Source organism: Hemibagrus wyckioides, linkage group LG28 (assembly GCF_019097595.1).
Source record: "Hemibagrus wyckioides isolate EC202008001 linkage group LG28, SWU_Hwy_1.0, whole genome shotgun sequence".
Lineage (NCBI taxonomy): Eukaryota > Metazoa > Chordata > Actinopteri > Siluriformes > Bagridae > Hemibagrus > Hemibagrus wyckioides.
The window spans coordinates 3042802-3055765 of NC_080737.1; the positions used below are offsets into that span (position 1 = coordinate 3042802).

The 12964-nt window shown below is 41.0% G+C and overlaps 1 protein-coding gene across 2 annotated transcripts in view; it reads left to right on the plus strand.

Moving 5' to 3' along the window:
* si:ch211-26b3.4 (connector enhancer of kinase suppressor of ras 2) overlaps positions 1-12213 on the plus strand; it is a 39164-nt gene extending 26951 nt beyond the window's left edge. The window contains exons 11-23 of one of the 2 annotated variants that reach the window (XM_058383263.1): positions 83-240; positions 344-424; positions 2087-2325; positions 2835-2869; positions 4812-4860; positions 5269-5317; positions 5408-5580; positions 5696-5769; positions 6809-6880; positions 6965-7035; positions 7662-7744; positions 9177-9851; positions 9967-12213. In XM_058383263.1, the coding sequence (XP_058239246.1) occupies positions 83-240; positions 344-424; positions 2087-2325; positions 2835-2869; positions 4812-4860; positions 5269-5317; positions 5408-5580; positions 5696-5769; positions 6809-6880; positions 6965-7035; positions 7662-7744; positions 9177-9851; positions 9967-10188 (1981 nt within the window). In that variant the 3' untranslated portion in view covers positions 10189-12213. The remainder of the gene's footprint in view (positions 1-82; positions 241-343; positions 425-2086; positions 2326-2834; positions 2870-4811; positions 4861-5268; positions 5318-5407; positions 5581-5695; positions 5770-6808; positions 6881-6964; positions 7036-7661; positions 7745-9176; positions 9852-9966) is intronic. The other variant, XM_058383264.1, reaches the window with a different exon arrangement.
* The last annotated feature ends 751 nt before the right edge of the window (positions 12214-12964 follow it).

The window sequence follows — 12964 nt, forward strand, 5'->3', positions numbered from 1 at the left end:
TCTCTCTCTCTCTCTCTCTCTATCTGTCTCATTCATTTCTCTCTCACCCTGCCTATCTGTCTCATTTCTCTCTCTCTCTCAGTAGGGATGATGAGTTGGAGAGGGCTGGTTTTGGTGTTTTCGGCTCTGAAGGCTTCTTCGTGGATCAGGAGGCTTTAGTGGGACCTCACTTCCCCCTGCTAGAAGACGAAATGGGCAGAAACGCTGGACTACGACGCAGAGACCGAACCCCAACACGGGGTCTGTATACACACACACACCTTCTCATAGAATTCTTTATTATTTCTATTTTGAGATCAGAGATACACCCCCCACACTCAGACTCGCACACTCTTTCCTCCAGGTGATCCCCGGCAGGTCTCTCATGTGTCTGAGTGGCTTGCTGAGCCTCAGGAGTCTGGAGTTTACAAGCGAGGAAGCAGAGGTATTACATTTACATCAGGTCTACTTGCTACTTCACTTCCAAATAGAACATTTAAATCACATTCATATAATTTATTAAAGGAAAGGTTTGGAAATAAAAGGTCCACCATGTCCCTCAGTGTGGCTGATCTGAAAAAATTTTTAAGCTGCCTGTTGTTACTAACTCATATGGAAAAGCAATATACACCGATCAGTTATAACATTATGACCATTGAGAGGTGAAGTGAATAAGACTGATGATCTCCTCATCATGGCACCTGTTAGTGGGTGGGATATACTAAGCAGCAAGTGAACATTTTGCCCTCAAAGTTGATGTTAGAAGCAGGAAAAATGCACAAGTGTAAGGATTTGAGCAAATTTAACGAAGGGCCAAATTGTGATGGCTAGACCACTGGATCAGAGCATCTCCAAAACTGCAGCTCACAGTGGTGAACCGGAGACAGGGTCATGGGCGGTCAAGGCTAATTGATGCACGTGGGGAGAGAAGGCTGTGATCCGATCCAACAGACGAGCTACTGTTGCTCAAACTGCTGAAGAAGTTAATGCTGGTTCTGATAGAAAGGGGTCAGAATACACAGTGCAGGACGGGTCAGGGCTGTTTGGGCAGCAAAAGGGAGACCAACACAATATTAGGCAGGTGGTCATAATCTTATGCCTGATCAGTGTATAATCAAATATAAATGAAATTAGCAGTATATTTAAAAAGAGCATACATTTTTATTTATATTAAGGAATGTATATATATATATATATATATATATATAATGCATTTGCTTGTGATGCATGTCACACATATTTCACAGCAAAGGAAATCATCACCAAATACATGATTTATTCTTAAATATTTTGCTTTTCCATTAGGGATTGTGTGTGAGGCTAAACCGGTGTACATGACCAATCCCTACAATCGATATCAGCCTCATATGAAGCTTATATCCCTCAAGATTTCTGCAAATACTATTTATACAGTAACTCTCCAGTATTTCTAAGTATGAATATAAATTTTCAATTTGTGTCATCAAGCATTTTAGAGAATTAAAAGAAATCCTAATGAGTCATGACTACAGGTTATATCGAGCTGATTACAATAATCCGTATTTCTTTTATTGGAACAAGGCAGCTGATAATATCGCACTCTGTTTTTGAATATAGGGGATTTTTTTTTTCTCTGGAAACAACATGATGCAAGTGTGTTTTTTTTTTCTTCTTTTTCTTCCCTTTTTGTTTTTTTGCTTATTTTAAAAAAAAAAATTCCTATTGTGTCGAGCTGCTTGGAAACAAACGTCTAAAAACAGCATCATGATCGAGTGGGAGTCTAAAACCAGATCTAAACATAGCAGCTAGAAACCCACGTGTAGAAAACCACATGTAACACACACACGTGACATATGCGCATGCTCTCACAGCGCTGTTGAATTCTCACTCCTGATTGGTCAGGAGGTGTTGATTATTTTCCTATAACAGCAGCTCTGGAAGTAGTGAGGCATGTCACATTGGTTATATTATATTAAAGTCGTTTCCATAGTAACGGATAAATCCCAGGGATCCCCTGACCGTTTTTCGGTAAGGTGAAGTATGTAATGTTCAGTTAGACTTTCTGCATTATTATTATTATTATTATTGTTATTATTAAAGTATTAAATTCTCTTTCCTCTTCCTGAAGACTCGGACTCCTCCCTCATGCGTTTCCTGAGCGACGACAGGATGCTTGTCTTACAGGAAGAGGCGGAGTTTTCCCAGCGCGACACTAGCCGGCGGACCAGGAAGAAGAGCCGCAATCCCAGCAGCCCCAGTTTTCCTATCAGCCCCTCCATGCTGGCCCCGCCCGTGCGGCTGGACTCAGGACCCCCGGAGGGGCTGCCCTTCTCTCTGCCTGACACCAGCACCATGCCACACTACCATGTGAGTCTCAGCGCCGACATCAGATAGAAAGGAATAAAATGCGGTATAGATTTAGCGCCAGATCAACGTGTCCTAAAAATTCGGACCACTTCGTAGCTCAAAGCACATAAATTTGACAGTATATGCAATGTTTTCTTACCTGTCTGGACAGATTTCACTGCAATAAACTGGCTATCATTCTTTACTGTAACGATCTTTTATAGGTTTATAAAGAAATTAAATATTGTACACATTTTAACATGGATTTTTTTCCCCTTTGGCTAAGTTTTCTGACCTGGGTGATTTCCAGGATTTCGTCGAACCCTTTCAGGCTTTCTGTGTGCAGAATGCATTAACAGAACTGTTTAAGCTTGCACAACAACCACACACACACACACATGCACACGCACACACACACACACACACACACACACAGTTTGGTGGCATAACACGCTTTCAGTTCAATGCTTGGAACAGGAAATCTCCTCTCTGATGTTTTTTTCTCGCTTTCTGTCATTCTCATCTCTCAGAGAGCCACAGACACGCTACGAGCCGACGCTGACAGGTGAGTCACTGTCTCTGCTCTGTCTAAACTTTACTAAATATTTAATCCGCTTTAAAAATGAACATTACATGCAGAACCAAGTAGTGTTACGGTTATAGAATTCGATCTGTAAATGAATTGAAACAGAGTTTAATCGTGGATGGAGAGGATGAGACTGTTTAATCGATGCTAAGCTAAGCTTTAGGACAGGGTGTTTTTTTTTTTTTTTTTGCCTTGTAGGCATTTTTACTTATATGTTCTACTAAAAAGCATTAAAACATCTACCTAAAGTTATACTTTAATTTGTTCCTCATATCAGCAAAGCAAAGCGACGACTGAGATCACAGCTTGCTTTTCACAGTAAATATTATTCATATATTTTTTCAGCATTTACAAATAAATCAGTCACACGTTAGAGTCTGTAGGCAGCGTTAAGTGAACTCGAGCTAATCCAGAATCTAAAACTAGGATCAAGAGAAACCGAGGATTGTGTAAAAATCTAAAAACATGGAGTATGGCATGGTTTTTTTATTTAACTTCCAGGTGTATTTGCTCTCACAATAGGAAAAGAAAGTAGTTACAGTTAAAAGTAATCATTTTGGTCTTTTACATTCACTAAATCCCGCCCCTTTTATATATCACTAATCCCTAAACACGTCAAGGGCTTGTTTGAACCTCTGAAGTGCTTATCCAGCTTTCCTAAGGCTTTGGAATAACGTTTCAGTCAGTCTTTTCCAAGAGCTATGACTAAAAAAGGAATGTGGGAGAGGAAAAGGGTCAGATGAGGAGACAGAGTTTGGGAAGCCAAAGAGAACAAAGCCAGGGTTAATGTTCGATCAGGCATTTTAGTTGAAAATCTTTGATGATCCTAACATTTGCTGTTATTTTCTTATTTTTAATTATTATTCACTCAGCATGTATTTTATGTTTAGGGAGATATTTAAATAAGCTGTGATTTGTGTTTGAAGCATTGAGAATTTTTAATTTGTTTGTGTTAATGGCTCACATTGTGTAAGTGTGTGTGTGTGCACATATCCTGTGCATTATCAAGTCAGTGAACTTTGTGGTGTTGCTGAGGGCAGAGAAAGGTAACATGATGCTCACATTAGTGTGAACTCCAGCGAGAGAAAAAGATAAAAGGAAACCCTTTTTTGCATAGTGAGCGTCATAAAACACACACACACACACACTTGTTTGTAAAACGTTGCCTGTAGGTGTGGGTGTTTCGTGTAATAGTGAAAATAACAGCCTGTGAGAGGAAATTTACCACAGATTACAATCAACTACTGTATAAATATCAGGCATTTCTTTGTAGAGTTGCTAATGCTAAAGGAGATTAGCCAGAGATTAATGAAACTAAATCTACTGCAAGCAACTAAAAAACCTGAGCACTTCAAATTATATCATTTTTTTGCACAAGAAATAACCAAGTCCAGTCACAAAATCAGACGAATCAGGACAATAAACCGACACTAAAATGTATTTGTATAAGATTTCTGCCAAAATATAAACTCAGGTTGTAATGATTATTGATTGGATCCATTTTAAGAAACCATAAGGTAACAAGCTAAGAGCTTAGCTACTGTATAATCGGCAGCTAAAGATCTATTAGCATCATACTGCTAGCTTTCTGATCGGATAGGGAACGATTGGACTGCTCGTGGTGAGGATTCCCAGTGCGTGCTAGCAAATTAATCTGCTTTCAAGTATACAAATAAAACAGTTTGCATAATATCATCTGGCTTGATAGTGAACTAGATTAGAGGTTAAATTATTCAGTAGAATTATTTCTGTCATTTGAACTAGCATGCTAACAGCAATGCAGTTTTCTCTTAGATTGTTTATCTAAACTTAGCTGGCTTAACGTATATGTGTAATGCATTCTGGGTAAATTCTGCCATACTGCATGGCCAATAGTTTATTTGTTTTTTTTCAACTTTATCATCTTCCTCTTCTTCCTCAGGTATGCTGGTTCTGCTGCGGATCGACAAGCAGGCGCATCCATGAGGAAGGTAAAAATCCTTCCTCATTTTTTTATTTTTTGTTCTTTCTCTGAGGTTCTGTCAGTATGAATAATGATTCGAGTCGAGTCAGGCGAGTCGAATCATTTAAACGATTCCATATTCGAACAAATTGAAATCTGTGTTATATTTTATATAGAATATTCTAGTGATGATGCAAACATCTGATTTAGCCCAGTCCCTTCTGATTCAGAGACGCCTGTCAGGACGTGTTTCTGAGCTGTAAATCAAACAAAGGAACTGATTCTGAAGTTTGATTCACTCGACTCTAAAGAACAAATTCCAGTCAGTCTCAGTGTCTTTTGTCTGAAAGGGTCTAACAGTGCCAGGATTTGATCTCACAACCTTCTGATCATCAAGCATAGAGCCATAAATTAAGGTGTGTGTGTTTTTCTGTAGTCAGTGCATTATGCCTCCTTAAGGACCAAGACCAAGAAGAAAAGCAGAGGTAGGAAAGAAACATTACTCACTGCTGGACTGTGTAATTGTCCTGTACAGGTGCTGTAACCTGTGTGTGTGTGTGTGTGTGTGTGTGTAGGATCTCAGAGTAACTCAAGCAGGAGGCGTATTGCCTGTAAGGATCTGGGACATGGTGACTGTGAAGGCTGGCTGTGGAAGAAAAAGGACGCTTCAGGATACTTCACCCAGAAATGGAAGAAATACTGGTTCGTCCTCAAGGACTCGGACCTGTACTGGTACACCAACCAGAACGTAAGACAGAGACGATCTCTTCCACACCTTCACCTCAGTAAGGGACGACATACAGCGTTCAGATTACAGATTAACCTCCCGATTCGTTTGTTCTCTTTTTAACGTTTTCTTCCAGGATGAGAAGGCGGAAGGTTTCATCAGTTTGCCGGAGTTCAGGATCGACAGAGCGATCGAATGCAGGAGGAAACAGTGAGAAATCTCAACACACTTACTGTTCATTACGTTCTTATACACTCGTGTCTCAAGCGTTTTATTCCACTTATACCACGGCATGAGACTACTAATGTGATATGTTGTATAGTTTACAGTTTAGCTATAGATACGTTTAATATTGTGACACGCTGCTACAAAAATCAGTCACACCTCAGGGTCTGTATGCAGCATTAAAGTTAACTCGAGCTAATCCAGAATCTAAAACTAGGATCAATAGAAACCTAGAATTATTAAAAAAAATAAAAATAAAAATGTGGAGTTAAAGGAAGTATGCCATGTTTTTTAACCTCCAGGTGCATTTGCTCTCACAATAGGAAAACAATGTAGTTACAGATACAAGTAATCATTTTGGTCATTTTTTTATCAAACATTCACTAAATCCCGCCCCTTTTATATATCACTAATCCCTAAACACGTCAAGGGCTTGTTTGAACCCCTGAAGTGTTTATCCAGCTTTCCTAAGGCTTGGGAATAACGTTTCAGTCAGTCTTTTCCTAGAGCTGTGACTGTATAAGGAATGTGGGAGACGAAAAGGGTCAGATGAGGAGAAGCCAACGTTTCATTTTCATTCATTTTGTTCTTATAAACTCACATCTCAAGTGTTTTATTCCCCTTATACCATAACATAGGATTATTAATGTGACACTTTGTATAGTTTACAGTTTAGCTGTAGATATTGTGACACGCTGCTATGAGCCTCTCTCTTTTCTCTCTATATTTAAAAAAAAGCACTAACACTGGAGAATCCTCCCATAAATTTCCTCACAGAACGAAAGCTCCTCCCCATATCAACAATTAAACATGCAAATCCCTGTTACTATGGAAATAAGGCATTAGTGTTATGATGTAGTGATGTGCAGCTGCACTACTGTCAGTGCTGATGTTCTAATCAGCGCCTCCTGACCAATCAGAAAGCAGCATTCCTTTTAATAACTGTTATAACATATTTCTCTGGTCATAGCGATTCCCGTGGTGTCGACCATCATCCTTTTTCTCCTGTTCTTCCCCCTCACAGTGCCTTCAAGGCTTGCCATCCAAAAATTAAGAGCTTCTTTTTTGCAACGGATCATCTGGAGGAGATGAACAGGTAAACCTCCCGCTTTTTCACCTGGACTAGCCGATTGGTTAAACCGCATATCTAAATGAACACATGTTTTTTTCCTTTTTTCAGGTGGATGAATCGCCTCGGCTTGGCTGCGATAGGCTACACTCCGGATGACCCGGTGTCCCGTCCAGATGAAGGTAGGAAGGGGGAGGAGTCACAACCTCACATAACACCACATTCCCTTTTACAGAAATAACAGCTATATGCTACTGAAATTCTGAACTTTCCAAATTTCCCGCAAGTGTTCTAGAAATTCTTGAACGCTTTTAATCTCCAAATGATTTCACACATTTTGCGCAGAAAGTCTCTGGTACCAATTATCACCCGCAGAAACGTGCAGTCTTTTGCCCCCCCACACACACACACATTAAAATCATCAGATTAAAATAAGAAACTGGAAAGAATGACAGTAGTGTAGGTGTGTGGAACCCTCCCACCTGTAACCCCTGCCCCCATCTTCCTATCTCACATTAATAATCGTTTCGACTCGATTTTCCTGCTTGAAAGAGGCTGTAAATTAAGACAAAAGTAAAAGAGAAGAAGACAAGAGAACAGAATTTTACACTTGCTCGAAGTGTCAAATCTAACGTTTTACAGATAAATAATAATGATGATCAAGTGTCTAAGTACATATGCTGGTTGATTTCCTGAAACATTCCACAGTTAACGGTTACACCACTGCGTCTCACTGGTGTGTTGAAATGTGAGGGAATATTTTATGAGATCTGTGTGTAAACTTGAGGTGTGTGATGTCACTGTGTAGATTACTGGAGCGAGAGCGATCAGGAGGAGGTCGATGGATCCATGACGCTGAAACAGGAGTCGACTTACCACTGCAATCCTGCCGTGAGTCTCTCTCTCTCTCTCTCTCTCTCTGTCTCTTTCTCTCCCTCCCTCTCTCTCCTTCTCTTTCTCTCCCTCTCTATCTCTCTCTCTCTCTCTCTCTCCTTTTCCCTCTCTCTCTCTCTCTCTGTTCTGAGTGTGGGTGTTTAATCAACCCCCTTATGTTCTGATCGATACGTACTGACCTTGTGTTTTGTTGCCTCGCTTTAGATTTTGTAACATTTGCTTTAAAATCATAACAATGCCCTTATATTACTAGTCACGTGGAGCAGCACTGATCTAAATGGAGCTCTAACAGTTTCGGGTCTGAGACAAGAAACCTTTAACATCATCACACTTGGACCTCGAACATGATTTCTACAGTAAAAATAGGAGAATGAAAGGAGGGATTGCAAACCTGGCAAGCAGCTACACCTAGATATTTTCTCCACCCACTTTCTGCTGGAGAGGCAACTCTCCAAGTCGATAAACTCCTGGATTTGTGCGTTCTTCAAAGCCATCATATAAACTTGTTACCAAGACAACAACATGCCGTAGTCTGTCCTGATGTTGATGCATTACGCTCTGAAATTTAACAGTAATAACAGTTTTACGGCATCGCGGGAAAACTATATTACTAACGATCAAATCCCTTAATTGCTTTTCTTGCTTAGAAAGAGAGTGAGGCTGAGAGGAAAGGCAGCTCGCTGAAACAAACCCCAGAAAATAACAAAGTAACCCCCCACCCTAAACTAGCACAGCATTGTGTAGCGCAGCACAGCTAAAAATAGAATGTGGTTTGGTTTAGTTCTGGTTAGCTGCACTGTGTTCTAGTGTGTGTGTTGTGTATGATAACATTATGGACATGCTCAGAGCTGCAGACTCTGTAAGGTGAGGTGTTTAGCAGATTAAACCCACCAGAGTGAGGGAGATGATTGGGAATGGGAAATGCGTTAGCGTCAGATCGTACGCTCCGACTGACTGTAACAGGAGACGCTTTACTCAGTGTAAACAAGGTGAAATTGAATTCATGTTGATTATTACAGCTAACACTTACAGCTCAGTTGGACATCCTATTGTTGTTCCCACCCACAGAATGGTATTAAGACGACTCTATGTGCTGACATGTTTATGAAACTAAAGCAGAGCTAGAACCCCAAGAGCTAGAACTCTAACCCTTACTTAGAGTAAACTCTCGCTTTAGATGATGAGCAAAAATCATTAACTTTCATCAAAAGACAAGATTTGTTAACCTTCATGCTAACTATTGAGGGGGTTTATTTGGACATAATAGGGTGGGGGAGGGTCAGGTGGAGCATTAAGGTTTATTTCATTAGGGTTATTAACAGGAGCGTTATTATCAGCAGTTTAGCTGTATTTAACAGTGTATTGATTCCTGTATGGATTAATGCAGTTAATAGTTTATTGATTGCTGATTTATTCCGTGCGGCTCTAGGCGAGTTCATCCAGTGCGTTTGGCGAGCGCCATTTCTCCAGTGGCTCCACCTTCTCGCACTCGTCCGCCGAGGACTCTCACTCGTCCTGTCGTTCCACCCATCGTGAGCGTGAGCGTCGCTCCTGGCAGGACCTGATCGAGACTCCCGTGGGCTCCTCAGGGCTTCACTACCTCCAGACGGGCGCCGGAGGGGACGGGCGTGTCCCGATCTCGCCCGAGAGGCTGCGTCAGGCCACGCTGCCCGCCCGGCGCCGACGCCCACCCCGACACGATGGGCCGTTCCCGCTGACGGACAGTGAAGAGCCCCGCCCACGTGGCCACTCCCACAAACAGAGGAGCCAGAGCCTCCCACGGCACCGCTCGCACACCACGCTGTGCCCTCGCACCCGGCTTCACGAGGAAGAGGAGGAGGAGGAGGAGGAGGAGCAGGACGAAGAGGAGGAAAGTGTGTGCGAGGTCCGGCAGCGGGTGTGTGAGGCTCCGAAGCGGGTGTGTGAGGAATCTGACCCACTGGAAGAGTTGTATCGCTCTCTTGAGCAAGCCAGCGTGTCTGCATTCGGGCAGCAGCGTCCCTCCACGCGGCAGGAGTTCCGCCGCTCATTCGTCAAACGCTGCAATGACCCGGCCACTAACGAGAAACTCCACCGCATCCGGGCGCTCCGCTCCACGCTAAAGGTACCTGCTGCATGTGGAAGGGCCACGCTATTTTAAATATGTCTTGAATGGTACCACATTCCAGCTAAATTGTAGTTCTAGGTTTGTAAAGCTGACCCTCTGTTCTGTTTCTCAGGCTAAAGAAGGAGACCTGGCCGTGATCGGTCAGCTTCTGGATGACCCCTGCCTGACCTCCCGCAAGTTCCGCGAGTGGAAACAGAGGAACCAGGAGCTCTTCCTGGATATCTGCGAGTTTAGCTCTGCCCCTCTGGAACTGCCCGCTGAGCCCGGTGACCTTTCACCTCTGTCTCCGACACTGCTGATGCACACACACTCCTTTATAGAGACACACGTCTGAAATAAACATACACACATACACTCCGACAGACACCTCCGGACTTTCGGCGGTGTATCTGCAACAAACTCGGAGGAAATCACACACGTTGGGACAGAAGACGACGTGAAAAACAAAACACTGTGGCCCCGCCTCTTCCCACTGATTGGGTATCTGACCTTTAACTGACAGCTGACTGAGCCACTGTAAGAGAATTGTGTTAGCGAACGTGTCCTGGACAAAACACACTGCTTTCTTCTCCTTCTTCTTCTTTCTTCAGACGGATTCACACTGTATCTCACCGCTCACACACGGATCTTCTACACAACTTAAACAATTCAGCCAGAAATCAAACCTACACCACATCCCTCTTACACCAGACACTGTCGCTCAACCAAGACTTGTTGAGTGTCTGAAGCTAACGTAGCTAAGAAACAATAGAAGCTTGCTAGTCTTCTTAAAGACATGACATAAGGCTAAATTCGACTACTGAAAAGTTGAAAAGTTGTGCTGAATTATCTGGATGATTTTTGACAACAGTTGAAACATTTGACTCGGCAAAGCAGAACGTTTTAATTTGACAAAATCCAAAATCTTTGCTGAGAACAGAATTATCACATGAGGAAGGCTGTCATTTCCCTTAAATTAGCTGAAGACATGTTTCCAGATTAGCAGATGTCTTCCCAATGTCCATCCTGATACCAATGAAATAGAAAAATCCCTAGGTCACGTCTCCTTCCAGAGATGCTAGATGTAAGTTTCCATGAACTCTTAGCTACATTAGCCTGTAAAGTAGCGACCTTCAGACACTTCAGGACTGCGTTTGGTGTAACTCGGGTAAATTTGATTTCTTTTTCGAACTTCTCCATCCCTTCATCTGCTCATCTCATCTCCAGGATATAAAGACACCTTTTTTTCTTCCTCTTTTTCAGCTGGAGTTTTTTCCGATTATTTTCTCGGGACTCGTTTGTTTGTTTACTCGTTTTTTGTTTTTTGTTTTTTTTCCCCTTCCCTCGGGATGCTGCAGGACGAGCGCTCATGTAGCCATGGGCAACGGGCTTCACTCTGTTACCAAGCAACACCGCCCTACTGTGTTAACTCTCAGAGCATGCAAGAGTGTGTGTGTGTGTGTGTGTGTGTGTGTGAGAGAGAGAGAGAGAGAGAGAGAGAAACTTGGAGAGGACTGATGATGATGATGAGACTGATGCACTTCCTGTAGGGACGACGATGCGTCTGTAACCAAACCCTGGGTTGTGTAGAATATTTAGAACATAGCTGAACTCCTGCATGGTTTAAAAGTTATTAATCTACGCCGAATGAGCTGATGAAGAGTCTGTATATAAGAGAAATATCCTTTGCCTAGCTGCATCCTCTGTTCAAAACTGTGAACTTTTAATTGTGAATGCAATCTTCTGGCACTGCAAAGACAGAAGCTTTCTAGTTTTCTTTTCTAAAAAAAAAAAACAAAAAAAGGAAGACAAAAGACTAAAGCTTTGCTTTTCTGGTATTCTGACTGTTTTTGCTTGGGGGGGGGCAGCTGGTTATTACCTCTTACGCTTTGGCTTACATTCAGGTCGGGGAGGTTGGTTTGTTTGTTTTTTTTTGTTTTTGTAAAGGGTTTTTAGATAATTCCAGTCCAAAGTTCAAGAATTCTAGGATTTTTAGAAAATTTGGGAAATCTGAGTTTCAAAATCCAAGGATTCTTGCATTTTTTCTTTATTTTTTAATTTAAATTTTTTTTTTTTAGAATATTCCCAAACTGTGAGTCCACGGAAAGTCCATGGATTCAACTTTTTGTTTGTTTGTTGTTGTTTTTTTCTATTCTAGAATTTTAATTCTAGATCTCAAATTCCAAGGATTCTAGGTTTTTTTCTGGGTTTGAAGTCCCGAACTGTGAGTTCAAAGAAATTAATTTTTTTTTTCAGAAGATATCGCAAAATCGATTCACAAAAAAGCCCAATGATTGAAAACATTTTTGGAGGAATTCTGAGTGCAAATTTCAAGGATTTTACATTTTCATACAATTTCATTAAATCTGATTTGAAAGTCTACAGGTTTTTTTATTTCAGAATTTTGAGTTAAAAGTCCAAGAATTCTATTTTATATTATAAAATTCCAAAGTCCAATGATTTAAATAATTCGTCTAGAAGTCCAAGGACTCTACTTTAAATTTTTAAGTCCAAGGATTTTACATTTTTATAAAATTCATTAAATTCATTAGAACTTCTTTTTTAAAAATCTTTATAGGATTCCAGAACTCTGAGTTGAAAGAATTTTTTTTAATCCAGAATTTTGAGTTAAAAGACCAAGAATTCTTAAAAAAATATTTTTTCAAGAATTTCAAAGTCCAATGGTTTCAGTCATTCTTCCAGAAGGACGCTACTTTAAATTGTTTAAAAAAAATGAACATAATTCCTGAACTTTTAGTGCAAAGTCCAAGAATTTTACATTTTCATAAATTTCACTAAATCTGATTTGAAAGTCCACAGAATTTTTTTTTTTTTTTTGAAATTCCAGAATTTTAAGTTAAAAGAACAATTTTTATAGAATTCCAAAACTTGGAGTTCAAAGTCCAATGGTTTAAATCATTCTTCTAGAAGATTTAGAGTTCAAAGTCCAAGGATTTTAGAGTTTTCAGTTAAATATCTGTTCGCTTTTTTCCCCAACACAGAGCCGAAGCTGCTTGACCAGCTGACCAGTTCCACGACGTCGTGTCCTGGTCACATTCACGTCATGCTGTAATCACTGACCGCTAACGATCCAGATTCAAGGTCTTGTCACGGGAGTACAATTGCTACAC